This window comes from Mirounga angustirostris, unplaced genomic scaffold (genome assembly GCF_029215605.1).
Source record: "Mirounga angustirostris isolate CCGP_5_RB_7025 unplaced genomic scaffold, mMirAng1.0.hap1 SCAF_12, whole genome shotgun sequence".
Lineage (NCBI taxonomy): Eukaryota > Metazoa > Chordata > Mammalia > Carnivora > Phocidae > Mirounga > Mirounga angustirostris.
In genome coordinates, this window is record NW_026991720.1 from 15,285,359 (window position 1) to 15,312,060 (window position 26,702).

Here is a 26,702-nt window from a genome sequence, read left to right on the forward strand (position 1 = left end):
ATTTGATATATGAGAGAATAAGGTTAAGTCAGTTTACCTTCCTCGGCTCCCAACGCTGGAGGCACTAGGTGAACGTATTGGTGGGTGTACACTAGTCATAGTAACAGGTCCTGAAGAAGAGGAAATCATTCACATTCATAAAATGAATTAATAATTATGTATTTAATTCCTACTGAATGTGCTCACTTAATACTACACTGAAACTGGAACACAATGAAATTATATACAATAAGCAGTTGTTGGACTCGCAGCAAAGTCTAACTCCTTTAGACTAGCAGGGGTATTCAACCTCAGTACTGCTGGCATTTTAGGCCAGATAATTCTTTGTTGGGGCGGGGGGGGGGGCTCTCTGTGCATTGTAGGATGTTTAGCAGCATCCCTGGCCTCTACTAATTATTAGATGTTAGTGGTAGCCCTCTATATTTCCCACCCAGGGTGTGACAATCAAAAATGTTTCCAAACACTGTCAAATGTCCCACATTAGACTAACCAGGGTAAAATCTCAGTGAGGACACTAGCATCAGTGAAAGCTACAGAAGACAATAAAAAGTGGTAGGTACTGATATAAAAGCAGTCCAAGAAAGAAAGCCACACAGAGACCAATTAATGGAGATACTGAAACAAATACTCTACTAGGCAATGCATTTAAGATACTTCGTCCAATGCCTAGCACAGTCAGCAAAGGACAAATGTTAGCTTTAGTAATATTGTAAAAATGATTTCCAGAAATGTTCTGTCAACTTATATTCCCGCCAGCCATGTATCAGAGTACTTCTCTCATCAAATTCTTATCAATGAGTATTTTCTCTATTTAAGTCTTTGCTAATTCAACAGTTAGAAATTATATCTTGTTTTGACATTTTTATTGACCACGAGTGAGACTGAATCCCCCAAGTTACTGGCTATTTGTATTTCCCCTTCAGGGAGTTATCTACTCTTGTCCTTTGGCAATACTGAGTACTTTCCTTATATATTTGTATAAACTTGTTTTATAATTAAACAGTTTCTCTGCCATATTTTGTCAACAGTGTTCTTCCAGTTTATTTGTATTTTAAGTTTGTTTATGTTTTAAATAAGCATCTCCTTTTAAATTGCATAACTGCCTTATTAACGTTTGTGTGACTGGTGAATGACTTAAATTCTCCTCCTTCCTTATTTTGTTCTAAGGCACCTATTTTGCCAAGGTCTCTGGGAATAGGTATTAGAGTGCTTCTCTCTCAAAGGAAATGAGCAGGTACGTTAGAAATCCTTAAACATTAATTAAATACCAAACAAAACCACCAAGAAGTGACTGACACTGATAAATTTTGACCCTAGGCAACTTATATCCAAAAAAGAGACCACAACACAGGCAAACTTACCAAAAAGAGAATGTATAGTACTAATTTCCTCCTGGGAATGCTCTAATGCCTATGTTTTATTGAAACTGAAAAGGTACAGAGGTTTAACCTTTGCTTCCCACTTTGAAAGTACACTAATTTTAAATAGTGCCAAAAACTCAGACTCATTTTAATCATCCAACAAAAAGGGGTGGGGAGTCATTACAAGTAGAGTAAAAAAATGGGAAAACACTCACAAAATCAAAAGAAGCCCACTTTACCTGCAAGGCCTGGAGATGGCACTGATGAATTTGGTGACTGGACGGTTCTGTTTGAGGGTGGTCTTGGCTGGCCATGATCTATACTAGTATCTTTCCTCACAATATTGTCCAGCATAATAGTACTTGAACAGTCAATCTTATAAGAAAAGAAATTATTTCACGGCATCCTGACTTTGCAAGTTAAAAGCTAGTTTAAATTTAATAGAAAACTTTAATAGTTTAATTATTGTCAAATAATAAAATATGTAAATATCCTATTTGAGAAGTTCTGATGCATATTTTCCCCATAAACAATCTTGAAAAAAGTTTTCATTCTTCTTAATGTTCCATCTTAGTAAATATGCTGAAGACATACTAGTTCAGAAATTATGAGCAAGGATAAAGAGTATCATGTGTCATTCACACCCGTAAAAATTGAAACAAAAAAAATACTTCTTAACGTATTTAAAAATAACAAAAGGTAGCCAAAAAAAAAAAGTTGATGAGAAAAATAGCAGTTTCACATTTTAGCAAACCTCTTTAGTGTCTGGCTTACTAACAGCCAACTGGATTCTTATATCTGCTTCTGCACACAATCTGCTATGATGTGTGGTTTTTGTTGAAGAATATGAAGAAAATCTGGCCTTACAAAGGACCCCCATGTCTTTGGCTCACATTGAGAACTGGTGCTATGGTATGCACTACATAGATCAAGTAGGCCCACACATAACACATTTCTAGAACACTAACCTCACTTAAGTACGTTACAACTATTTGGTAGGAAGAATGGATCCTTTCTAGATTCTTGCTTTAATATAACAGGTATAAAGGAAACACTTCTTTCTTAATTGATTGCTTGGCTAAAATACTGATAAATTTCTACTGAATAAGATTTTATTCTTTAGATGCGAATACTTTCCATGCTTAAATAGACCATTTATTTCCCCCAAAATGTCTTTGTGATTAAAGTTCAAGTTTAATTCTCTAACATAGTTCCAGCTTTCCTCAATCAGGATTCTACAAGAGACTTAAGTCCTACTTCCTAGGGCACAGACTGTGTATGATGAATTTACTTTTCAACTCTCCATCTACAATGGTGCTAATTATGAACCATCTTTGAGGTGACTGAGAAAATGGTCACTCAAATCAGCTCCTTTATGGTTCAGATACAGAATTTCAGTTGAGCAAGGCTGGGAGACAAAGGGTCACCTGTATCTAAGGACGGCAGAGAAAAGAGCAGAAGGACAATTCTACTTTCTGTGGGTCCTCTTCAGGGTAGGGAGTAAGTACACAGGGTCATTTATGTTAATATTCTTTTGGCAATACCTTGGCCAATACTTTTCAGAGTGCAAAACATACTGGAATGTGACTGGATCTATTGGTTCTTAATGTAAGAAGAGTTATTTACATTGCAAGGTAATCCTAAAAGCTGAAATAAAATTGTAGGAGTGAGACAAAAGAAGTTTTCCTATGTACCACCTATGTATGAAGAATACTTTACCCATTTAAAGTATATGCAATTATTTTACAAAATTAAGTAACTCTGGTAAGGTTAACAATGCAACTATTAGGAAATATTAGATGATCTCAGTAACTTGAAAAACCAACTAAATGAAAATTTAAAAAATTAGTTTACAGTCTGACAAGATATTTCTTACAAGTTTTTAATGTTTGTGTCACAACTGTCTAACCTTACAGGGTAAGACAAGGTAAAGTAAGTATCAACTTATACTTCGAGATCTGTCGATCTCGATAAGGCAGAATATTGTATTTTCTGCCTTTGGAAAAGATTTTTTAAAAAGTCACATTGACAAAGATAACAAGCACATGTATTTAATTTAAATATAAACTAAATCAGAGGTAATTCTGCACTGGCCAGTATGATCTGGGAGGAAATGTTTTCATTTTCATTGTTAAACTTGTCTCCACCTCTTCTGATGTCTTCAATTCTAGCCTCCCCCGCCAACCTTATTCTAATAGAGCACATTCCAGCAACTCAACTTTCCAGTACCTCTACCCAGATCCTTACTTCCCTGCTTTCCCTAGTCCATCACTATAATCATTCATTGACAGACACCTTTAACTGCAGTGCCATGAAAGATGTTCCACAGTATGTTTAAATGCCTGGCGTCTTTTTATTTTCTCTGCTGTTGTATTTCTAAAGAATAAAAATAACTTTTAAAACCAAACACACAACCTATAATCTGACTAACTCAAGCCTTTTACCAGATCTAAGTTCACTTAAAATTTTCGAAACATTCTTAGTATAAATTTTGTGTATACTCACATCTGGGAGAGAAGGAAGATTATAAGAACCTCCTACTGGTGAGCTCAAATCAATCATCGGTGAACTGAAAGCCTTTGCGTCATATCCTGCTGCACTAGTAATGGTAGGACTAGAAGGAGTTGAGGACGTGCTGTTGGCGGTTGACGTGGCGGCCTGCCCACTGCTGATCTGCCACTGCAGAAGCAAGGGAGGAGAAAGGGTGTCTGTCAGCCAGAACATGCAATGTCCAACTAATCCCTGCTCCTCTGTTACAAACCAAAGTAGAAGACACATTCTGCTATTTGAATTCAACTATAATTTGAATTGAAAGGTGGCGGGGGGGGGGGGGGGCGGGCAGGAAGGAGATGGACAGATATATATAATTTTCATTAATCCTATCCAAAAATCTAAAATACAAAGCACTGATTTTTTAACCAGAAAACAGTTAGTATGCACCAGAAAGCCAAACTACCCCATCTTGGAAAGCTTATATATACTGGAAAAGAAATACACACAGAGACAGCAACTCTGAGTTAAGATGGAGGGCTACACACTTATATTTTCTTCTGTCCCTACCTGAGACACCTGAAACTAAAGTAACAGTTAAGGGGAATTTTTTAAAAAGGCTTTTGACTCAAAAAACATAGGAAAGAAGACAGAAATCCCATTTTGGAAGCTGGAAAGAAGATGGACAAGCAGCAAACCACTTATCAATTTGATAAAGCTGAAACCTAAGCTGGCAGTGGGAAAACAGAGAAGTCCACATATACTGCAGAACCCCGAAGGGCTTGGAAATTAGAAGCACGAGAGGTGAATCTGGGGCTGAAAACAGGATAATCTGTTGCGAGTCTGTTTAAGCAGCCCTGAAGCTCATGTTCCTTTCCTACTTTACCTGTAGTTACCCCCAGATAATATGGACTTCCTCCACCTCCACAGATGAAGGCTGAAGTTTATTCTCTAAAACAGGTAAACCAGTGGCATTTGACTGAAAGGCACCAGGTTCAGCAGAAGGCAGAGAAGTACTGCACTGAAAATGAAGATTAAGAAACCATACGCACACTGCATGCTGAGCTTCCCTCCCTCTGCCACTGGCCTCCTACCACTCTTCTTACCCATGTGGCTCCGACCGCTCTTCTTACCCATGTGGCTCTGACCGCTCTTCTTACCCATGTGGCTCCTGTGGCTCCTACCGCTCTTCTTACCCATGTGGCTCCGACCGCTCTTCTTACCCATGTGGCTCCGACCGCTCTTCTTACCCATGTGGCTCCAACCGCTCTTCTTACCCATGTGGCTCCGACCGCTCTTCTTACCCATGTGGCTCCGACCGCTCTTCTTACCCATGTGGCTCCTACCGCTCTTCTTACCCATGTGGCTCCTACCGCTCTTCTTACCCATGTGGCTCCTACCGCTCTTCTTACCCATGTGGCTCCGACCGCTCTTCTTACCCATGTGGCTCCGACCGCTCTTCTTACCCATGTGGCTCCGACCACTCTTCTTACCCAGGTGGCTCCTACCACTCTTCTTACCCATGTGGCTACAAGGAGCAGCCAAGCCCTACATTTTAGGCAGAGGACAGGAAGATCCTCTGGGAACTGGGCCAGCCTAAGAAGACTTAAAGATGGAAATACTAGGAATTCTCCCAGTAAATCTGCCTCGTAGCCTTCAATCTACCGTGAAATCTTAATCATCAAGCATTAGCTCCAGGCCAGGCTTTCAGGACTTTTTCTAAACTCACTTCTTATATACGAACAGATAATTAAACCGCAACAAACATCTGAGGAAACTCTTCGTCATTTATGTTAAAAAAGTTGAGATAAATACATTAACTAAGAGAATATTGGGAATGAGAAGTATAGAGATGAACCATGATGCTCTCTACAATTTCCTTAAAAACCTATCAAAAAATAAGAACACTTGATAGATGGATGAATAGATAGGTATATGGAATAATAAATGAGAAGGCAAATAGAACAATTTGTCTCCTATACAACCTTTCAACTTGTGTTTGAAATTTTTCATAATAAAATATAGGGGAAAAGGAAAGCAACTAAGAGGTATCTCAAGACTACGCAAGGGAAAAAAAAATCTCCAAACACACTGTTTATATACAGACTAACCTATACAGAGTGATAGTGTCAGAAGCATTCCAATTTTGAAAAATCTAATTTATATTCTTTACTGAAAAAATTGTGTAAAGAAACCTGTGAATGTCCTCTCCACCACCTACCCACCCCTCATATCCATCCATCCGTCCATTTTTTTCTTTGGACCCTAATCCTCCTTCCCTCCCACAGAATAATCACAGTTACAGAAAATGTGTATCCTTCCAGATTTATATATATCATATATATATACATATCATACATATGTCATATTTTTATGATGTATATACATATATATATCACATGTCACATATATATGATAAAACATACACAACCAGATAAATGAGATAATATCCCACAAAAATTCTAGAACATGGTTTTTCCCACATAACATAATCACATATAGATTACTGCACTTTCTCAAGAGCTGAAAGTATTCTCACTGTGCAAGTATGCTATAGTTTATTAAATTAACCAATTGAAGGGCGCCTGGGTGGCTCAGTTGGTTAAGCGACTGCCTTCGGCTCAGGTCATGATCCTGGAGTCCCGGGATCGAGTCCCCCATCAGGCTCCCTGCTCGGCAGGGAGCCTGCTTCTGCCTCTGACCCTCCCCCCTCTCATGTGCTCTCTCTCTCTCTCATTCTCTCTGTCTCAAATAAATAAATAAAATCTTTAAAAAAAAAAAATTAACCAATTGAAAACCAATTCCCCACTATATTTTCCTAGTTTGCTCATTTATTCATTCATGTTTACATTTTTGATCAGGAAACATTTTAAAAAACATTCTTACAGCGTGTGTCTACCCATTAAAAATAATAAATGAGGAAGAGGGAAAGTACACATTTATGTACAAAGAATGTGCTAGATATTTCTGTATATGTTAGCACTCAGTTTCAGCACAACTCTGCAAGGTACTCAATGTACAGTTGGGGCAAATGACATTTAAAAGATTAAACTTGTACAAGGTCACAAAATTATTTGGAAACTAAACAGAATTTAAGGCTAACTGTAGCTTGGGCCCCTTGTCCCTCCCTCTACGGATGAAATAGAGAAAGGTATGACTTTTATTTAAAAGTATTTTTATTAAATATTATTTAAAAAAATTTGGTGATATTACAGCAAAGCCAAACTAATTATAACCACACACATACACACGCACACACACACAGTGTGTGTACTTTTTAGAATAGAATTCTCATAAATGAATGTCACAGAATTATGAAAATAGCATCATATTCCTTACTTTGGCTTTGGCAAAAAAACTGAAAACTGAACTCAATCTACAAGTGTTAAGCTGGAAAGACTTGACACAAGTTCTTGGAGAAGACAGAAAACTTTTTCTTTTTTTTTAAAAGAGTTTATTTATTTGACAGAGAGAGAGACAGCGAGAGAGGGAACACAAGCAGTGGGGAGTGGGAGAGGGAGAGGCAGGCTTCCCGCAGAGCAGGGAGCCTGATGCAGGGTTCGATCCCAGGACCCTGGGATCATGACCTGAGCGGAAGGCAGACGCTTAAGGATTGAGCCACCCAGGCGCCCCGAACTTTTACTTGTTAAAAAGTAATATCTAAAAAATATTTTTACCCAAAGACATTAAGAATATAAATATTAAACTTTATCAGATTTAATATATAATTAAATATTAAACTTAATCAGATATATATGTACCCCATATTAAAACTGTCAGTTTGTTTTTAGGAAGTCTCCTTGTAACAATTTATTTTTTTTTTAATTGATTTTTTTTTTAAAGATTTTATTTATTTATTTGACAGAGAGAGACACAGCGAGAGAGGGAACACAGGCAGGGGGAGTGCGAGAGGGAGAAGCAGGCTTGCCGCCAAGCAGGGAGCCCAATGCGGGGCTCGATCCCAGGACCCTGGGATCATGACCTGAGCCGAAGGCAGACGCTTAACGACTGAGCCTCCCAGGCGCCCTTTTTAAATTTTTTTATAGGAATGTCACGGGGAGTTGCCTTCCCTGCAGCTTTCTTTTTTTTTTTTTTTTTTTTAAGATTTTATTTATTTATTTGACAGAGAGAGAGATAGAGAGAGCAGGAACACAAGCAGGGGGAGTGGGGGAGGGAGAAGGGAGCTTCCCGCGAAGCAGGGAGCCCGATGAGGGGCTCCCTGAGCCGAAGGCAACGCTTAACGACTGAGCCACCCAGGCGCCCCTCCTTGTAACAATTTAAAGATTCATTTATGTTCTCTTTTGCAGAAATATAACCTGTATTTGTTAGAATACTTCTGTCTTAATGCACTCTGCTAAAAACTATACCTATCAGTATTGCCAAAATTCATACCTATGACTTGCTGATTACTCTGGGACTTCACTCTAATATCAATGTAAGTGGCTTGATTTTTCTTGTTAATTACAAATCAAGACCTTTTCTCTTAGCTTTGTCTCTTTAAGTCTGTGTATAATAAACTTGGTAACTCACATTTATTAAAAAAAAAAAAAAAAGGAGGGGGGTGCCTGGGTGGCTCAGTCAGTTAAGCACCCAACCCCTTGGTTTTGGCTGTCATGATTTCAGGGTCCTGGACTGAGCCCCATGTTGGGCTCCATGCTCATCAGGGAATCTGCCTGAGCATTCTCTCTCCTTCTCCCTCTGCCCCTCCCCACCACTCACGCACTTTCTCTCTCTCAAAATAAAAAAAAAAAAAAAAGCTCTCTCTGGCTCTTCATTGCTTTATTTATAAATTTAATGTGATTTGAAAATAGAGAAGCAGAACAAGAAGCTGAAGAAAGTAAATATATATACCTGTTTTATAGCTTGTTGAGCCAAAAAAGCCATCTGTAGTGGGTTGGGCTTTATTGCTTGTCGTGGCATGTTCTGATTTGGTGGATATCTTAGCTGTTGAGGATGTGGAGGAAGAACTGGTCCATTGGGCTTGGGACTGTGATTCTGAAAATTTATCAAACGTGGAGGAGGTTGCTGGAAAAAAGAAATTAAACCAATTTAGTGACAATCATCTCTTGTAAGACAAATTATAGAGAACTCTGTAACTTTCACAGAAAGACAGCACCTCTGTCACAGATGAATAATTTATTAATACTACAACAAGGGTATGGGGGAAGGAGGCAGCCTTCCAGAATGTGTATAACTATGTGAAAAGTTTTATTAGGAAAAGCCTTGGGAGAGGGGTTTCCAACTTTAAGTAGGTTACCAAAGGACTGGACGTAGGCCATGTTAGGAAGTAGGGAAAATTTGTGTTTGGTATCCTTATAAGTCCCCTATGATTATATGTTGCAAAGAACTGCCCTCTTCAGATCTCCTAAAATAATGTGATAGTAGAATAATAATTGCTAGCATTTACTGAGCAGTTGTTACATGCCAGGTACTACTTTAAGGGCTTTACATGAGTTAATTCATTTAATCTTCACAACAATACTAGGAGGTAGGGATTCTCTTCATTTTACAGAAAAGGAAACTGAGGTATAGAGAATTTAAATAACCTGCCTCCGATTAATGAAAATAATAAAAGATGAAGCTGGAAATTGAACTCAAGCACTCTGGCTCCAAGGTCTGCACTCTTTACAGATAAATCATGAATAATGAAAACAGTTGTTATTAATAACATTTAAAAATTAATGAGTTTTAGATCTTACTGAGGTCAAACCATATACCAGGCATTATGATTAGTATTTTACATGTGTTACTTCATTATTACCTTCCCCCCATTTTACAAATGAGGACACTGAACATTAGAAAGCTTAGAGAACTTGAAAAAGGTCACACAGCTAGTAAAAGGCAGCACTAGATCTTTAATCCAAATCTACTCTGCCATGTCATCACCAAAACACCTGCTGGGTGTAGCTGGGGGGTGGATTAAGGTACTCATTAGAGCTAAGAGGATGAATTTCCCTAAAGAAAAATAGATTTCAAATGGAAACTCTTCAAGGACAACATTGGTGGGTTACAAGATAAGGGAAGGGCTGGGAAGGCAAACCCACTTTGTGCCTAAGTGCTAGCCCTGGAAATTGAGACCAGTGTTCTAGAAAAAGGTAACCTTATATGCCAGTCGCAGTCTCATGGTGAACCAATTCTAAGGTTGGCAACTTATTGTAAAGCATGTACTTATTTTTAGCTCTCTAAACTGTATATGATTAGAACTTCTCAGAAAGGGAAGTATTAACTTCCATATTCACAAGGGGACAAACATGTGAAATTTGTAGGGCTGAAGTAACAGCACCTTAACTTTTGGTCCTCTGAAGGAAGACAGCTATAAAAGGTAGCCCTGCCCTCTATCTTTGCTTCTTCTTTCTCATTTGTGGAATTTACTTTCTTTTCCTGGGTAAATGCTTCTCTTTCCCCTCTCTTACAAATTAGTTGGCACTGGGTTCACCCTCAGTAACTCTCAAGAACGGCCAGCAATTATGGACCCAGCAATTATGGACCCAATGAAAAATAGATTTAGATACTGTTTCAAGACCAAGGGAAATTCTGTGGGTGAAGAAGAGAAAAATATTAGAGGAAATGTCATAACTGTACGGACGCATAAGCCTGAAGCCATAGCAATTCTCTTTGATTTTTAAAGTTTTGTGACTTGAAGGGTTTTGTATCAGAGAAACAAACAGAAAACAGTTGGGGAATTACAGTGGAAATAGTGAAAAACTTCTAAATTTATCTAAGCGGTAACTTTTTAAAAAGCGTGGAAATCATCCAAAACGGTCCTTAAGAGAGAATAAAGGAACTTACATTAGCCCTTTGCTACCCCACTCTCACAGCCCCACCTAGACTGAGATTTATACACTGATAAAGTCAAGAAATGACACTTGATGCTAGAATATCGTACTCTGAGAAACTGGTGTCGGAATGGATGTCAATCCTGCCATCAAGGAGCTCAGAGTCTGACAGGACGTGAGGTGCTTTTTTCCCCCTCTCCTAAACTGTTATAGTTGATTGTGTTAGCAGGGGAGGCAACTTTGAAGAATAAGACTCGGAACTAGTTATGAGCATAAGAGAAAAAGCAAAACCAGTGCTACTTTAATTAAATGGAATCAACTAATTTGCAAGGAAGATACAGAAGGAAAAAAGAGAATAGAGAAATAATTGAGCACTAAAGCAAACTGACATATAAACATCATTATCCTCACCCTCACTCTAAGTACCTTTATGATTACAGGTTTTGATTGTATTCTAGGTCAGTAGTCCCCAGCTGTGCGTAATAACCATGAAGGATAGCAGATGTCCTTCTAACATCCATCCACTGTTCAGGAAAATTAATGTACACATATGAACAAGAGTATGTCCACAGCAGTAAATCTGACTCAGGAGAACCGCTGCTATACATTATGTATAAAACAACACAGGTGACCGTGCTCTCTAACAAACTGGGACCTGTCCACTGGAGTAGACTGCATATTTCTGAATAAACAGATGCACAGTCTGTTAGGTTTGTATCACTTAGTTCTGTATCCTACCTTTGCACCACACAACTCTTTACCCATGCAGATTACATGGTTAATATTCAGAGGAAGAAGACATAAGGAACTCTCATGTAAGCAATTCTGAGAAGTAGTCCTTTAAATTTAACTGTGTCCTATGGACAGATGTAGAGTATGATTTGAGCATACCCACAAAGCCAGAGGCACACACAACCTCCTTATAGACAGACACCTTCCCACACCTATATGTAAATAAACTGGTAGAAAACTAAGTATATAGCTAGGCAGAGCAGTGTAAAAGCTTATGGAGGAGGACAAATTGATGAGTGAAAAATGTATGAGTATTTGGCAGAGAACACATAAAAATGAGAGATGAGAGTATGAAAGAAGATTCAGGAGTCACTGAAAGTAGTAGAAAAACAATACTGTGTGAGGGAACGACCAAAAGATGTGAAAGTTACTTCATTTCTAAGAAGGAAAAATAGATTTCATAATACAGATTGTGTATTATATAGATTATATAGCAGTAAATCCTAGAGAGGAAAATTAGATCAAAAGCAAATTTCTGAAATAAGTAGACCAAAGGCTCAGAGATCATTTTCTTTGTCACTGCTTATAAATAACAATGATAGAGGGACCAAGTCACACAGAATCTACTAACTGCCTCAGTTCCTTACTTCTTAGTGAAACGGCAATTAACACAAATAATGAATTTATCCTTTTTTTTCACGTTAATAAACTTAAATAAAAATCACTTTTCTATCTCCCACTTAAGATAAATATTAATCATGCAAATGCTTAGTACTAGGCACTCAACTTTCTCTTCTTTTTAAATTTATCTTTAGAAATATTTTGGTACTCTTTGAAGTCTACCTGCAGTTTATCAGTCTGCAGAGGTAATGACAAAATTATTCCTCAATTTTCTTAAAATTTCAACTCTGTCAGTTGTGCTCCTGGTATCTAAAGTGTACAAGTCTTTTCCCACGGAACACTCACCAAAGACCTCTTAAATTCTTTATTAATTACTTCCTGTGAAAATGTGAGTTAAAACAAAGTTCTAGAGGAATAATCTACAAGGTGTATTAATATTCCCCTGGATTTGACATGCCTTCTTAATCAAATTCTACAAAACCGTAAGCCTGAAATAAATTGCTTTAGGTCTTCACAGAAGCAACTTGCCAAAATCAGGATCTACACATGTCCATAACTTTATTCAGGGTTGAAGTAAGAGCCCTCTGAAGACCAATTTCACATTTTGTAAATCTGCTACAAAAAATACTATTATGCCATTTAATTACTTTTTCATAAAGAACCACATTATACATTCCTCTTAGTGCTAGAAAAATACTAGTAAAAAGTTTCTTCCCTAGTTAACTGCCATGTTTCCTTTTTACCAAATATAGATATTATATCTGTTTCTTGTTTTCTTTGGTTGAGAAAAAAATTCTGCTCTAAGTCTTGTTCTCAAGTAAAAGAATTCTTAGCCTACTTCTGCACACTTTAATTCTTATTAAACCCTGTTCCATTTCATTTGTGTCAATCCATTTCACTTGATCTTAGCCAAAAGGCCGAGAAGGGATCGTGTCAATCCATTTGAAGTATACCACTTCAAATCCTTCTCAGAAATAGGAAGAGTGTAAATTAATAAATAACAATTTGTATGAATTAATAAGACTTTACATTCCTGAGTAAATTTTTAGTAATTATGCCCAGGTCTAACTTGAGCAGGATGGTGAAACTCCCTAACAGAGCATATAAACTTATCTTCAAAAATCAGATTAAAAGTAAATGGAATACTTCATATCTAGTAAAAATAAGAATGGTTCATGGAATACCTGCTCAAATAGAGTCTGAAGAAGGGAGATTTCTAGTGAACCACTCCCCAACCCTTTCCTATTTCATTTTACCCTAATTTCTAAGATGTGCGGTGGTTTTCCTAAACACTGCATCCCCACAAATACCAGATAACTGAAGTATGAATCATTCTGAAGCACTAATACAGGAATGATGGGTTACAGATACACAACTTTACCATCAGCCATAGGCATGGGTTGTTTAGGAATGCAATGATTTATCCTCGGTTATAATTTGAAGACAACCAAGAGTAGATGAAAATAGTTGTACCAGCTCAATAAACCATTAATTTCTTTTTGCGAAGGACTAAAAACTAGGAGTTAAATCAGGGATGCTTTTGATAAAGTTTTATAGATTCATATATTTAAATCATAGATGACAGATGTCTTGGTTATTTTAAGAGATGCTGAATACAATTGTACTATAATTATCTAAGTTAGGACAGGCCTGCTTCCAAATTTACCTGATGAGAGATGGAAGGTTGCTGGATGGGCCCCTGCATTCTAGGGTTTGGTAAACCCACAGGTGCTGGCCTCCGTTGCACCTGTTGCCTCTGAGCCATTACCTGTTGCTGCATATGCTGGAGTCGTAATTGAGCTAGGCTGATCTGTGTTGGAAACTTGGATAACTGGTTTGAAGATAAACCACCTGGTGGCTGTGAATTCTGTTCCACGACAGGATTCTGCTTAGGCATTTGTGGCTGACTCTCTTTATCTTCAATTACTAAAGAACCTAATCAAAGAGAAAAAGTTAAGTTCTCAAGTTTTTCTGATAGTGAAATACCGTATTTTGTAAGGCTATTTTTGCTGAACTCCAGATTGCCAAGAAATTTTTTGGTCTCAGAAACAGTTTACACTCTTAAAAATAGAAGGCCCCAAAGAGCTTTTGCTTATGTAAGTTCTAGCTATCAAATTCTACCATATTAGAAACTATTAAAAACATTTTTTACTTATTATTAATTCATTTAAAAATAACAGACCCATAATAACACATTTTTACGAAACATAACTTTTCCAAAAATATTAGTGATTTAGTATTTTTAAAAATCTCTTTAACATGTCTCGCCTAAAAGTTGAACTCTCCTATCTACCGTTTTTGCATTATCTGTCATTATATATTGTTTGGGTTGAAATACCTGAAGAAAACTGGCCACAAACAGACGTGTAGTTGAAAAAGGCAGGCCTTGTAGTCTGCTCAAGGAGCCTCATACTGTATCGTAACTGCTGTTGTTTATCAAAACAAAACAGGCAAACCTGACATTGGTTCTAAAACTCCACAGTATATTTCTGATTCTTTAGTATGAGCAATTCGTAATCTCTCAAATTCCTTATGTCTTCACAGTGCATAATACATCAGTTCTCTGACAGACAATACTCTGGCTTACAGTTACACTTTTAGAATTTAAAGGTGCGTCTTAATAGGTCTGATTAAAGCACAAGGCAAAGCTTGACTTCAACAGTAGAGACTCAAATGTTTCTGATTTACTAAGCATAAACATCCTAAAAAAAATATGGTTATCATTCATTAAATACTCACTCTATGTTAGGCAATATGATATTAAGTCTATGTATATCTGTAAGTCCTTTTTATAGATAAGGGATCTAAGGGTTCAGAGAGATTGAACAACTTACCCAAACTCACCAAGACATTAATTGAATGTTCATCTATATCAATATTTTTCCCTCACACTCTTCTATTTCTCAGAAGCCATGGATAAACAAGTTTGGGAAACTTGTCTCCTTCTTAGAATATTTAAAATGCAAATCTCATTGTAAATGACAATTTACACAGCTGTAAATGATAGCTCTGAGAAGACTTACAGTAAAGGATACGGTTTAATTTTATTATAGGATTTTCACAAACTTCACAAATAGGGATGCTGTTTTTATTTTGTTTTTGCTGATACAGATTTATCTAAAACTATATCCACTTATGTGTATATAGTTACACACATATTCTTAATTTTACCTATGTCTACATCATGGGGTTTTATAGTATAAGCAATATGATTTTAAGTACATATATTTCCGTATATGACATATTATGTGGATAGGTACTCTGTAGAGCTGACTGTGTGGTGGTTCAGTGGGGAAGGGTAAGAGATAGTTACTTATAAACACACTTTGTATTAAGATGCTTCTTTTTAGTAATATAGGTGAGACTGTGTGTGATTCCAGATGCCTGCTACCTCTCAATAAATACGTTGCTGCATGCACTTTGAAACTGAGCCACAGGGGTCACCTATCACCATCCTTTTTGTTCTTCTGTTGTATGGATGAGATTTGCGTAAGCTTATTGCTTCCTTTCTTGGTATATTATGACAGCACTGGCTCTCTCCCTTTCTAGCCATTTCTTCCTTTCCTACCCAGAATCTAGCCTAGGGAAGGAAAGCAACCATCTTTGATAGTTTTGAAACATAGTCAATGAGACCAAAAACTGTCATCAAAGGGAATGCATTAGTGGTTGATGAAGAATGTATAGGGAATTCTTAAATTTCTACTTCTATAGATGCCCTGTGAGAAATGAAGAGGCAAAAAGTGAAGACTTTTTCTACTAGCAAATACTGTAAGGAAGCTAAAGGAATAACTTTCTGCTGAACTGCCTGCAAAGATATTTGAGCTCCTAATCTTGCCAAAATGAGAGTCTCCCTTTGTGATAATTCAGTGGGCTCTAATACTTAAAACTGGGGCACTTTTCTGTGTGCATGTTACACTCTAATTAGGAAGTTTAAAAATATATAGTTATTACATAAAAGGCAGAATAAAAAAATGAGAAGTCTTCCCTAGCAAGATCAAGCAAATGAACCTTTAGGCGCTTCATGACTGGGTATAAAGAATAAGTAAGCCAATAGGAGAAATAATACTATTTTATCAGAAAACATTCCAAATATCAAAAATCCTGTATCGATGGCAGTCATGAGTCAAAAGTTTTATCACCCCATTCTGATAAACCTATAGTTAACAACAGAAACAAGATTCTATGGAAAAAAGAACTTCTAAATCCCAAAGTCTAGATACCCTGTGAGTCGATATAAAGGATGTTCATATCATCCATTTATTTACATGTGTATTTGTATTCATGCATGCATCACACATATACACAACATTAATAAAATACTGACAAAAATTCCATGTCTTCAAAACAAGGTAATAAAAACACTTAGGGGGTGGAAGGGAATACATTTTCAATAACATATCATAATCATTTAGAGTTCCAGAAACAAATGGCACTTTGAGAAAATGGACATAAGGGCCTACCTAAATTGATAATATTTTGAGCCCAGAAACTAGGATCACAGTGAAACTGGATGGTATTGTTGGTCACGGGGGAAGCATCACACCTTGCTCGAAGAAGGTGCCGTAACCGGTATGTAATCTAGAAGAAAGGAGAGACAACTAAACATTGGTGTCTTTAATCAGGCAAATAATTTATTAAGTTCCCAGTAAATACACAAAAAATGGTCTCTGGTATGTACGCTAACACAAAGTAAGTAATCATATCTAAGTTATAAACGTGGATAAGTTTTTTTTTTTAACATGTTAAAAAGTTTTGAGATATAATTCAATTAGCTATATTACTGAATACAAAACTGAAAAGTATCTTAAAGTGATAGGTTGGTTAAAGGCAGTTTTTTGAATTACTAAAACTTCAGAGAAGCACCAACTAAATATTTGTAAAATAAAATAAATTTTAACACATTTGCTCTTTTATTTATTTTACTTACTCTTTTAAAGAAGGATTCAAAATTTAGATTAGGGGGCTGATGAGTTATGCAAAGTACAAATTAATCTCAGCCCATAAGTTGGCCTGCTAGGGATGGTTCTCCTTGCTCCTATGTTTTCAATCTCATGTCATCACACCATACCACCCACCTCCTTCCACACTGTTGTCCTCAGTGAATACTTGGTCATTCTCCCTCAGTCCTTGAAGAATTTAGTTCCTGGCTCATTATCACCATCTCTAACATTACTTTTGTCATAATTCTTGACGATTTTAATATCCAACCAGCTGATCCTTCTTTCCATCTTTCTCTAGTGCCCAAGTACCAATAATCCTATAAACCTGAAGGTCCTATAAGTGCTCTTATAATTTTTCCCTGTCCTTTGATCTCACCTCACTATTAACCTTACCTGGCTGAAATCCCAGGGTCAATCACCATAATCACGTTGCATATACCCTTGATACCTCTTTCTCTCACATACTCCCTTCCCTCTCAACCTTTCCCCAAACAAAATAAAACAACCCTGGTTAAACCCAACTTTTGCCTCTGCAGATATAACTGGACTAATAAACACATGACAATTTACTTCAAGTAGGCCCCTAAGATTGACTGGCTATCATGACATTTTTCTGGTACTTTACTTCCCTACTCTCCTAAATGACTATTTGAATTTTCTTCTCAAATCTCTAGCTCTCCTTCCTCTCCCATTCTCAATCTCAGCTGATGATTTTGCTTACAATTTTACTGAGAAAGCAGGAACAATCAGGGGCCTTCTACAAATTCTCACCACTTGTATTACTGTTCCCTCCTATTACAATGGATTAAATGGCCATGTTTCTTTCTTTTTTTTTTTAGATTTTATTTATTTGAGAAAGACAGAGAGCGAGCGTGAGAGAGTGCACACACGGAGCTGGTGCTGGGGGATGGGGTGGGGTGTAGAGAATCTCAAGCAAACTCCCCCAAGGAGCTCAGAGCCTGATGTGGGGCTTGATCCCAGGACCCTGAGATCATGACCTGAGCTGAAATCAAGCCATAAGCTTAACTGACTGAGCCACCAGGTGCCCCTAAATGGCCATGCTTCTAAAGTCAATCCTTCCACTTGTGCAACAGTATCCAACCCTTCTTGCCTACTTACGGACACTGCTCAGCAATTTTCTTCCCTCTCCTGTATCACCTAGGCTTCCATTTTACTGGATCACTCTTATCAACATATAAACATGCTTTAACTTTTCCCAGCTAAAAACAAAACTCTTGGCTCCTTTCCTCCTACCATCCATTGCCCCATTTTTCTGCTTTTTTACAGCAAACTCTTAAAAAAAACTCATCTATTTTTACTGCCCCCTGTTCCCCTCCTCCCATTCTTTTCTGAAACCATTTCCTTCACTTGGCTTTCAGCATACTATACTCTCATGGTTTTGCCTTTATTTTAGCAGCTGCTACTTTTTGGGGCCACTGAGAATAGGTTTGGGTTCCAATGCACCATCACAGCCTCCAGTGTTGGTTATCTTGCAACTGCCCTCTTTTCTCCTAGTCCCACATAGTTTTAGTGATCTCATATAGTCTCATAGTTTAAATGACTCCTTAATTTGTATCCCAAGTCTGGATCTCTCTTTTGAACTTGCATTTCAAACTTCTTAGTCAACATCTCCACCTGGCTGTCTGACAGGCACCTCAAATTTAGTATGTCTAAAAGGGAACTTCTGATCTTTCTCTTCAAGTCTTTTTGTCCTATAATCTTCTCCATCTCCATTACTGGTAGCACTACTTTTCCGACTGCTGAGTTAGTCCGTGGTTCCTTTCTACTTCTCAAGCCCTACATTCAACCTTTCAGCAAATCCTACTGGTTCTCTCCTTAAAAGACATGGATAACCCTACCAGTTTTCCCATCAACTCTATTAATTCTCCTGCTACCACCTTGGAAAAGCCACCTTGCTGCAGTAAGATTCAACTGGTCTCCCTTATTTCTCTCTTGCCCTCAACTACCTCTAATCTATTCTCAGTAGCCAGTGACTGTTAAAATATAAATCATATTCTGTCCTTCTTCTCCTCAAGTCCGTCTCTCCAATGGTTCCCCATCTTAGATTAAAAACTAACGTCCTCGTAATGAATCACAACGCTTGTGCTATTTGACTTTGCATTACTTCTCTGACCTTACTCGTACTACTTTCTGCTCCTTCACTCTGTTCCGGCCCCTCAGGCCTCCTTGTATCTGTATCACAAAAACTTCCACCTCTATATTTGCACTTGCTGTGTGCTCTGCCAGAATTTACTTCCCTTGAGTATTTACTTCCTACAGGGCTTGCTTCCTCATTTCCATCAGTATTTGCTCAAATATCACCCTCTTCAGATAGACTTACATAACTAAAACTACAATCCCCACCTCAATGTTCCCAGACTCCTTTCCTTAATTTACCTTTCTCTAGAGCACTTAACACCATGGAGCAGTATACATATTTTATTTATTTCAGCACTGTCTCTCTCCACTAAAATGCAACTCCTTGAGGGCAAAGATTTTATTTTGTTTTCTGTTCTCCCAGTGCTTAGAATGCTGCCTGATATGTAGCAGGTATTCAATAAGTAAGTGTTGAATACATTTGTTTCAGTTGCTAAATTATGTCCAACAGCTATACTAAATCCTGAATAAGAAACCACGAATTTATTTTGGGACTGTGTGGAATACATGGCACAGTGTTTAGCCAACAGCACGCAACACAATGCTCTTCTCCCTAAGTTTTTCCTCCCTTTAATTTTTTACATCCTCTAACAGTTCTCACTGTAAAAATGCTAACCAAAATAATTATTCCAAGAATTTTCCTTCATAAATACACGCGTGTTTTACCATTTCCCAAAATTTAATCATTTTGAAATAATTTTAAAATTGTTGAAAACTGAACTCTTCACCCAGATTTCCCAACTGTTAATGTATTAGCACATTTCTTCGAGCGCCCGCCCAACTGCTTCTGCACTATTATTACTTGTCTTTTTCTGAACCTTTTGACAGCAAGTTGCAGACATGAGGTTCTGTCTACCCCAAACACTCCAGTGAGTGTATCTTAAAACATAGATCCTCTTAACATAAGCAGCAAGTTCCAAATTCTAAAAGCAGGTTTGTTACAACACTACATTCTAATCCAAAGGCCTCATTCAAATGGCAACTCTCCCAACAGGGTCACTTCCCAGCATGCTATCAAGGAATACAGGGTGCACTTAGTTGTCACTTCTCTGCAGTTCGTTAGTCTTTCCCTATCATTTATGTCCTTGATGGCTTTGAAGAGTTCGGGTCTTATATTCTGCAAGATAACCTTCAACATGGGTCTGAGTGTAGTTCCTCCTGATCAGACTTAGTAAGGCATTCTTGTCAGGAATCCCACATAAATGATAATGTGCATTTCTTAGCGCATCAGATCAGGAAGCTCAGGATGTCAATCTGTCCCACAACTGCTGATACAGATCCTTATCACCTGGCAATTTTGCTGCCCAGTTTCTCCACCTTAAATTCACTAGATTTCCCCCTTAGTAACTGATTAGTATTTTGCAAAGAGGTATTCTAGGATTACACTGAAATCCTGTTCCATCAATTCTCTACTCATTAGATTAGTATACTTTGATCACTCCTTAATTACCTCTACGATTGTGACCAAATATGCTTCTTCATATCTACTATTCTACAGTTATTGATTTACACTGTGACATAAACTTTTCCCTTCTTTATCATTAATGCAGAAAAAATGGCTAAAATCAGAAATGTGAGCACTTTCTTAAAAGAAAAACAGCTCTAAATAAAGGGAACTATGAGGTAAACCCCTTGGGACATACCTTTCCCTCCTTCCGACACTAACGAGACTATAAATCCCTTCTTTTGCTATTGAGAAAATAAAAGACACATTTATTCACAACTCAGATAGCTACTATCTGCAAATTAAGTTGTGCCAAGGTCTAAAAGTAATATCAAACTTGGGCAAAACTATTCATTAAGTAACATTTTTTTTTCCTGATGTATTTTGCTGTCAAGATAGAAGACCTCTCTTACTGTCAAATTATTTTATTACCCATCTAAAATGTAAACCTTGTCAAATCTCCTGATACATGTTTTAGATAATTCTGAAAAGTCATAAAGCCTGGCTGGTGTAGAAGATAATGCTTCATTAAATATACTTTTTTTTTTTTTTTAAAGATTTTATTTATTTATTTGAGACAGTGAGAAAGAGCACAAGCAGGGGGAGTGGCAGGCAGAGGGAGAGGGAGAAGTAGGCTCCCCGCTGAGCAAGGAGCCCGAAGCGGGGCTTGGTCCCTGGACTCTGGGATCATGACCTGAGCCAAAGGCAGACATTTAACTGACTGAGCCACCCAGGCACCCCAATGGTTCCTAAAATATACCTGTTAATCCTTTCAGATATATCTGAACTTAAATGTACTCAGGTTTCACACTGAAAACTTAGCTACTGTTCAAAAAGCAAAACATGAAAAAACTTTTTTAAAATATAAAAGACACCAAAACAGCTTTCCAAATAGCACTGCTGTATATTATCTCCTTTCTACTGAAGTTAAAATAAAGAAGAAATTAAGTATCTGAATTTCCAATCCTGTAAAAATTAACATGCAGAGAGTTTCTGACAGAAGATGTCATATCTGCCATTTTTTCACCATCAATCTTTTGTTTCATTCCTATACATCAAGCAGTCATTAACACAAAATTCCTACCTTTAAGAAGTATAAGATCTAATGAGAGTCACAGAAACATACGCAAATATAATAGTAGATAAAAATCAGTAATAGTATGATGGACATATGCACAAAGGATTTGCAAACAGAGAAGAGAAATTCAATCCAGTCTTGGTCATGAAAGGCTGCCAAGAAGAAAGGAAGACAAACCTAAACTGAAGCTGGTAGTCTCTAAAAAGATGAACATTAGTTATTCAGGAGAAAGAAGAGGCATTCTAAGAAATCTACCAGTACCCAGGCAAGAGAGCATCATATACTGTGAGCCCCAAGGATTAGAAGCAAGGTGTTGGCATTGAGACATTCAGGAAAACATAAAGAAGGTCTTCAAAGAATCATTAGATGGGAGGAGAGGAAAAAGGAGAAAAAAGATTGTAGAGCTCCTTTTTACTACTTATAACTTAATAGTTTCCTAATTGCTATTATTATAGAAATATTTACCGCTAGTAAAAAAAATGATAATGCTTTACTCTCCTTGTCTTTCTTCTGTCAATATTTCTTGCCTTCCTTCTAAGTTATATAAGGATAAACTCAATGTTAACAGGTTGACAGAAGAATCCTGAGGAAATACTGTGAAAATGTTTCAAAATATATTTAAAATTGGACTTCCGAAAAGATTCCACTGTTGCATTGGGTTTTGTTTTTTATTGACCATAATTCCTATAGCAAAAAGATGAACTGAGAATTCCAAGCCGAGCTTGAAATTTCAGACCTGCAAGGCATTTCTTCTTTTTTTTTTAAGCACATAAAAGCCATCATTTAAAGGATAACCTGAGTAAACATGGCTAAATCTACCAAGCATAAGAACTATGAAGAACAGAGCTGTAGGATACAGCAAATTTCAAATTTTTCAAGGTTGGAAACCCTTATAAGTGTTTACAAATAATCATGAGCCTCAGCTCTATATGCATTATAGGCAAATTATTTTATTAACTACATTGGCTACTGGTAATGCCTTAAGGCCCACTTGGGTTCCATAGGCTTTTAAAAATTAGAAAAAAATGATTTAGTCAATTGGGTATTGGTTCCTTATAATTGATTCCTTATAATTTGCTGAACCCATTTTCTCCTACATGTAAAATAAAACAATCTCCCTCTCTCCTATGTCAAGAAATCATTGTGCAAATTAAGTAACCATCTTCTATTTTTACTGTTTTCTCTTATTATAATTGTAAACAAAATCATAGAATAAAATCAGAGAAATTTTTAAACAGAAGAGACTATCTGTATGAATGTCTTCTTACACGTATGTAATAACAATATTCAATATTCCTAACTTTTCATTCATAATTGAAAAAAGACAATTCTCTAATTTTCTACTTTTCTTCTTTTTCGGTTTCACTTTCAGAAAAACATTCAGGAAAACAGAGAAAATAAGTACTATATAGAAATTGTTTTTCATACATCAATAAAGCAGTTTAAAAAAGACGACTCAAGAAAGAGTGTATCATTGAATATTATGAAAGAAAAAAATTCTAAGAATAAATACAATGCATGATTAGGAATAGTTTTAGAAAGAGTTACAAATCAGTTTTTTAATAAGTCTTAAACTCAGTGTTTGAACCTAGTTTATAGAAGTTTATCCAGGAGTACATTTCCTTATTTCAAAATGGTTACAGAAAAATTCTGCCACCTGATTCCAGAAATGGAATAGGTGAACAGAAAGCTGATTTGGATGTCCTAATTTGATTTCAAAGGCTAATTCTCTGTGGGATCCTTAATAAAATGAAGGTAAGGCGGGACTTTTTCAGAATGTTTATATGGTTCGACTTCCAGTGGCTACATATCTTCAAGATCCTTGCTACTAAAGGCATAGTTGACAGATCCGTGGCATTAGCATCTCCCAGGAGCTTGTAAGAAATACAGAATCTGGCTCCACTCCACACTACTAAACCAGAATCCTTGGGTGATTAGTAGTATGCAGTGACTGAATATTTTCAGTAGCAAGGTTATAGATTACTATCAAAATTGTTCATCTAATAACACAGCCACTCTTCTGTAGCAAATGGGGTTGAAATATACAGTACCATAGATGGATGCCAGAGTAAATAATGTACTGTCGACAAGAGAAACACAGCCTCTAAGCTCAGGTGTCCAAGATAGAATTCTGGTTATATACCTCTTAACTTTGTAACCTTAGGCATGTGACTTAACTCTGTGCCTTGGTTTCATCATCCATACAATAAGGATGGGCGGTATACCTAGCCTTTTTTTTTTTTAAAGATTTATTTGCAGCCTTGACCTCACGACCCTGAGACCACAACCTAAGCCGAAACCAAGAGTCAGAAGTTTAACTGAATGTGCCACCCAGGTGCCCCTAGCTATAAAAAATGAGCCAGCAATTGCACTACTAGGTAGTGCAAAGGATACAAAAATGCGGACTCAAAGGGGCACATGTTTATAGCAGCATTATCAACAACAGCCAAATTATGGAAAGAGCCCAAATGCCCATTGACTGATGAATGGATAAAGATGTGGTGCATATATTACATAATGGAATATTACCCAGACATCAAAAAGAATGCAATCTTGCCATTTGCAATGACATGGATAGAGTTAGAGAGTAGTATGCTAAGTGAAACAAGTCAGTCAGAGAAAGACAAATACCATATGATTTCACTCATATGTAGAATTTAAGAATTTAAGAAACAAAATAAATGAACATAGGGGAAGGGGGAGGCAACCCTTAAGAGACTCTTAATTATAGAGAACAAACTGAGGGTGGATGGGAGGGAGGTGGGCAGGGGACAGGCATAAATGGGTGATGGGGATTAAGGAGGGTACTTGTTCTGATGAGCACTGGGTGTTATATGTAAGTGAGGAATCACTAAAATCTACTCCTGAAACCAATATTACGCTGTATGTTAACTAACTAGAATTTAAATAAAAACTTCAAACAAACAATACCCCCCACCCCTCAAAATGATACATAAGTTTAAGTGAAATATTACGTGGACAATGTTCAGAATTAGTGTCTGGCACACTATAGGTGATCAGGAAATATTTACTATTATCATTATTTTTAGTATTAAGTTCAGTAGCCACTCAGAGGAAACCCAGAAAAGAATAAAACAGGAATGACAATGGTAGATTAAAACTGAAGTTATACCTAAACCATGACAGTTAAATATATTTTTAAAAACCAAAATATTTTGACCAATTAAAATGAGAAATAGGTAAAGGGCAATGCAGTACAAACAGACTAATAATGAACACTTCTGAATTTCGAGTGTTCCAATACCTCCACTGTTTCTCTGCGGTTTGATGGTGCGTTAAATGCATTACTTAGTCTATCTTACCAGTCGCTTGCTATAAAGCAACGCTGTACTGCTGCCACTGGAAACTGCCCACTTAGAAAAATGCATGACATGCTCCAATTGTTTAGAAAGTCCAGCCACTTCCTGTTGTTGTTGCATAAGTTTCATGCGATGGTCCTTTGCAAGGCTCTGAAAAGAAGAAAATGTCAACATTCGTCCTGCGTATGACATACTTTAACGGTCATTTCCAGATTACCAAATTAGAATAACTGCCACCTCTGAGAACCCAAATAACAGAAACTTAAAATATGCTTAGTGTTTTTCTCCCTTAGTATAAAGGATCACTCGCACTGCCACAAAAAACTGTGCCCCGATACTGCAGAGCTGCTGCTGCTGCCACCACCATCACCACTGCCATTCCTGCCTCTGCATCCCCACTTCCACCCCAGGCCCTTGGTCTAGTTTGACAGGTTCTGGGAATTTAGGTCTCTGTTCATGCAACTTCCAATATCCAAAAAGGGACAAAAGCCATGGATTAACTATGACAGAGTAAATGCCTGTTAAATTCAATATTCACAAATAAAATAGAAGTATCATCCAGCAATCTTCATAAAATTACCAGATCACACAATTTGTGCAATCACAGGATTTCACTTTTCAGGCATTCCAGTCTTGACTGCAACCACTTTGTGCCCAGTCATGCCATATGGTAGACAACACTTATACTTTGTATGTGGTTAGAAAGGGATATGATTTTTGTCTATTGAGAACTACCTTGGGAGCCAATTGATAAGATGACTAGAGGAGCCAATGCATTCTCAGAAAAACTACATAGAAGCAGAATACAGAATACCTCTAAGCGAAGTACATAAGCAAGAACACAGATTAATCAAAAGTAGAGAGCATTGGGGGTGCCTGGGTGGCTCAGTCAGTTAAGCATCAGACTCTTGGTTTCAGCTAAGGTCATGATCTCAGGGTCCTGGGATACAGCCCTGCGTCAGACTCTGTGCTCAGCGGGGAGTCTGCCTAGGATTTTCTCTCTCCCATTGCCCCTCCCCATTTGCGTGTGTACGTTCTTTCTAAAATAAATAAATGTATCTTAAAAAAAGAGAGACAGAGAGAGAGCACGCACTGAACTTGGGTTGTTTTAAAGTTCTTTATCCAAAAGTCTTTGTCTGCAAGGAAAGGGGAAGACAGTAGGGTTTTCTACTGATCCTGAAGTTTAACAGTAAAATTGCTACACTCTAATATGGATTTACATTCTCATTAAAAAAAAGGAACCTGGTTCCTGACCCTAGTCAGTTTCAAATTTGGAAAATACACAGGTGAAGTGAATTAAGGGAAAAACTGCAATGATGGTCAATGGCTTTGTCACGTCTAATTTAAGTTTAGAGATTACTTATTTTTTACAGAGGTCAGAAATATCCTAAATGTTTCTTTGGAGACATGCTAGAAAGAATATAAGTTCTGTTGACTTTGGGAGAGATTGCATATTGACAACGAGAAGCCCTAGTTACTTGGGTCTTCCATGGTAACAACTATTTGGGCCGATTTCTGGATTCTTAGATAAAAGTGGCTACATTTGCTTTAGGAGGATTCTGTAAACCAGGAGAATGGATACGAGGACCAGAGTAAAACTGTATAGAACTGTAAGTCAATAAAGTTGATTACAAATAATACTGATGACTAGGTTCATTCCCAGAGATTTGGGATCTGGTCATCTTTTGTTATCTTCAAGTGATTCCGATTTATAGAGAAGTCTGGAAAGAGCCACAGCAATGTGTGCACTGCTAATCTCTGAGAAAGCAAATCTAAGTGATGT

General features: G+C 37.2%; 1 protein-coding gene across 4 annotated transcripts in view; it reads right to left on the bottom strand.

Moving 5' to 3' along the window:
• TRIM24 (tripartite motif containing 24) overlaps nucleotides 1-26,702 on the bottom strand; it is a 97,434-nt gene that overhangs the window by 8,984 nt on the left and 61,748 nt on the right. For 2 of the 4 annotated variants that reach the window (XM_064574913.1, XM_064574916.1), the window contains exons 7-13: nucleotides 24,923-25,069; nucleotides 16,441-16,558; nucleotides 13,647-13,915; nucleotides 8,703-8,876; nucleotides 3,867-4,040; nucleotides 1,601-1,736; nucleotides 38-110 (exon numbers count right to left, since the gene is read on the bottom strand). In XM_064574913.1, the coding sequence (XP_064430983.1) occupies nucleotides 38-110; nucleotides 1,601-1,736; nucleotides 3,867-4,040; nucleotides 8,703-8,876; nucleotides 13,647-13,915; nucleotides 16,441-16,558; nucleotides 24,923-25,069 (1,091 nt within the window). The remainder of the gene's footprint in view (nucleotides 1-37; nucleotides 111-1,600; nucleotides 1,737-3,866; nucleotides 4,041-8,702; nucleotides 8,877-13,646; nucleotides 13,916-16,440; nucleotides 16,559-24,922; nucleotides 25,070-26,702) is intronic. The other 2 variants (XM_064574914.1, XM_064574915.1) reach the window with 2 other exon arrangements.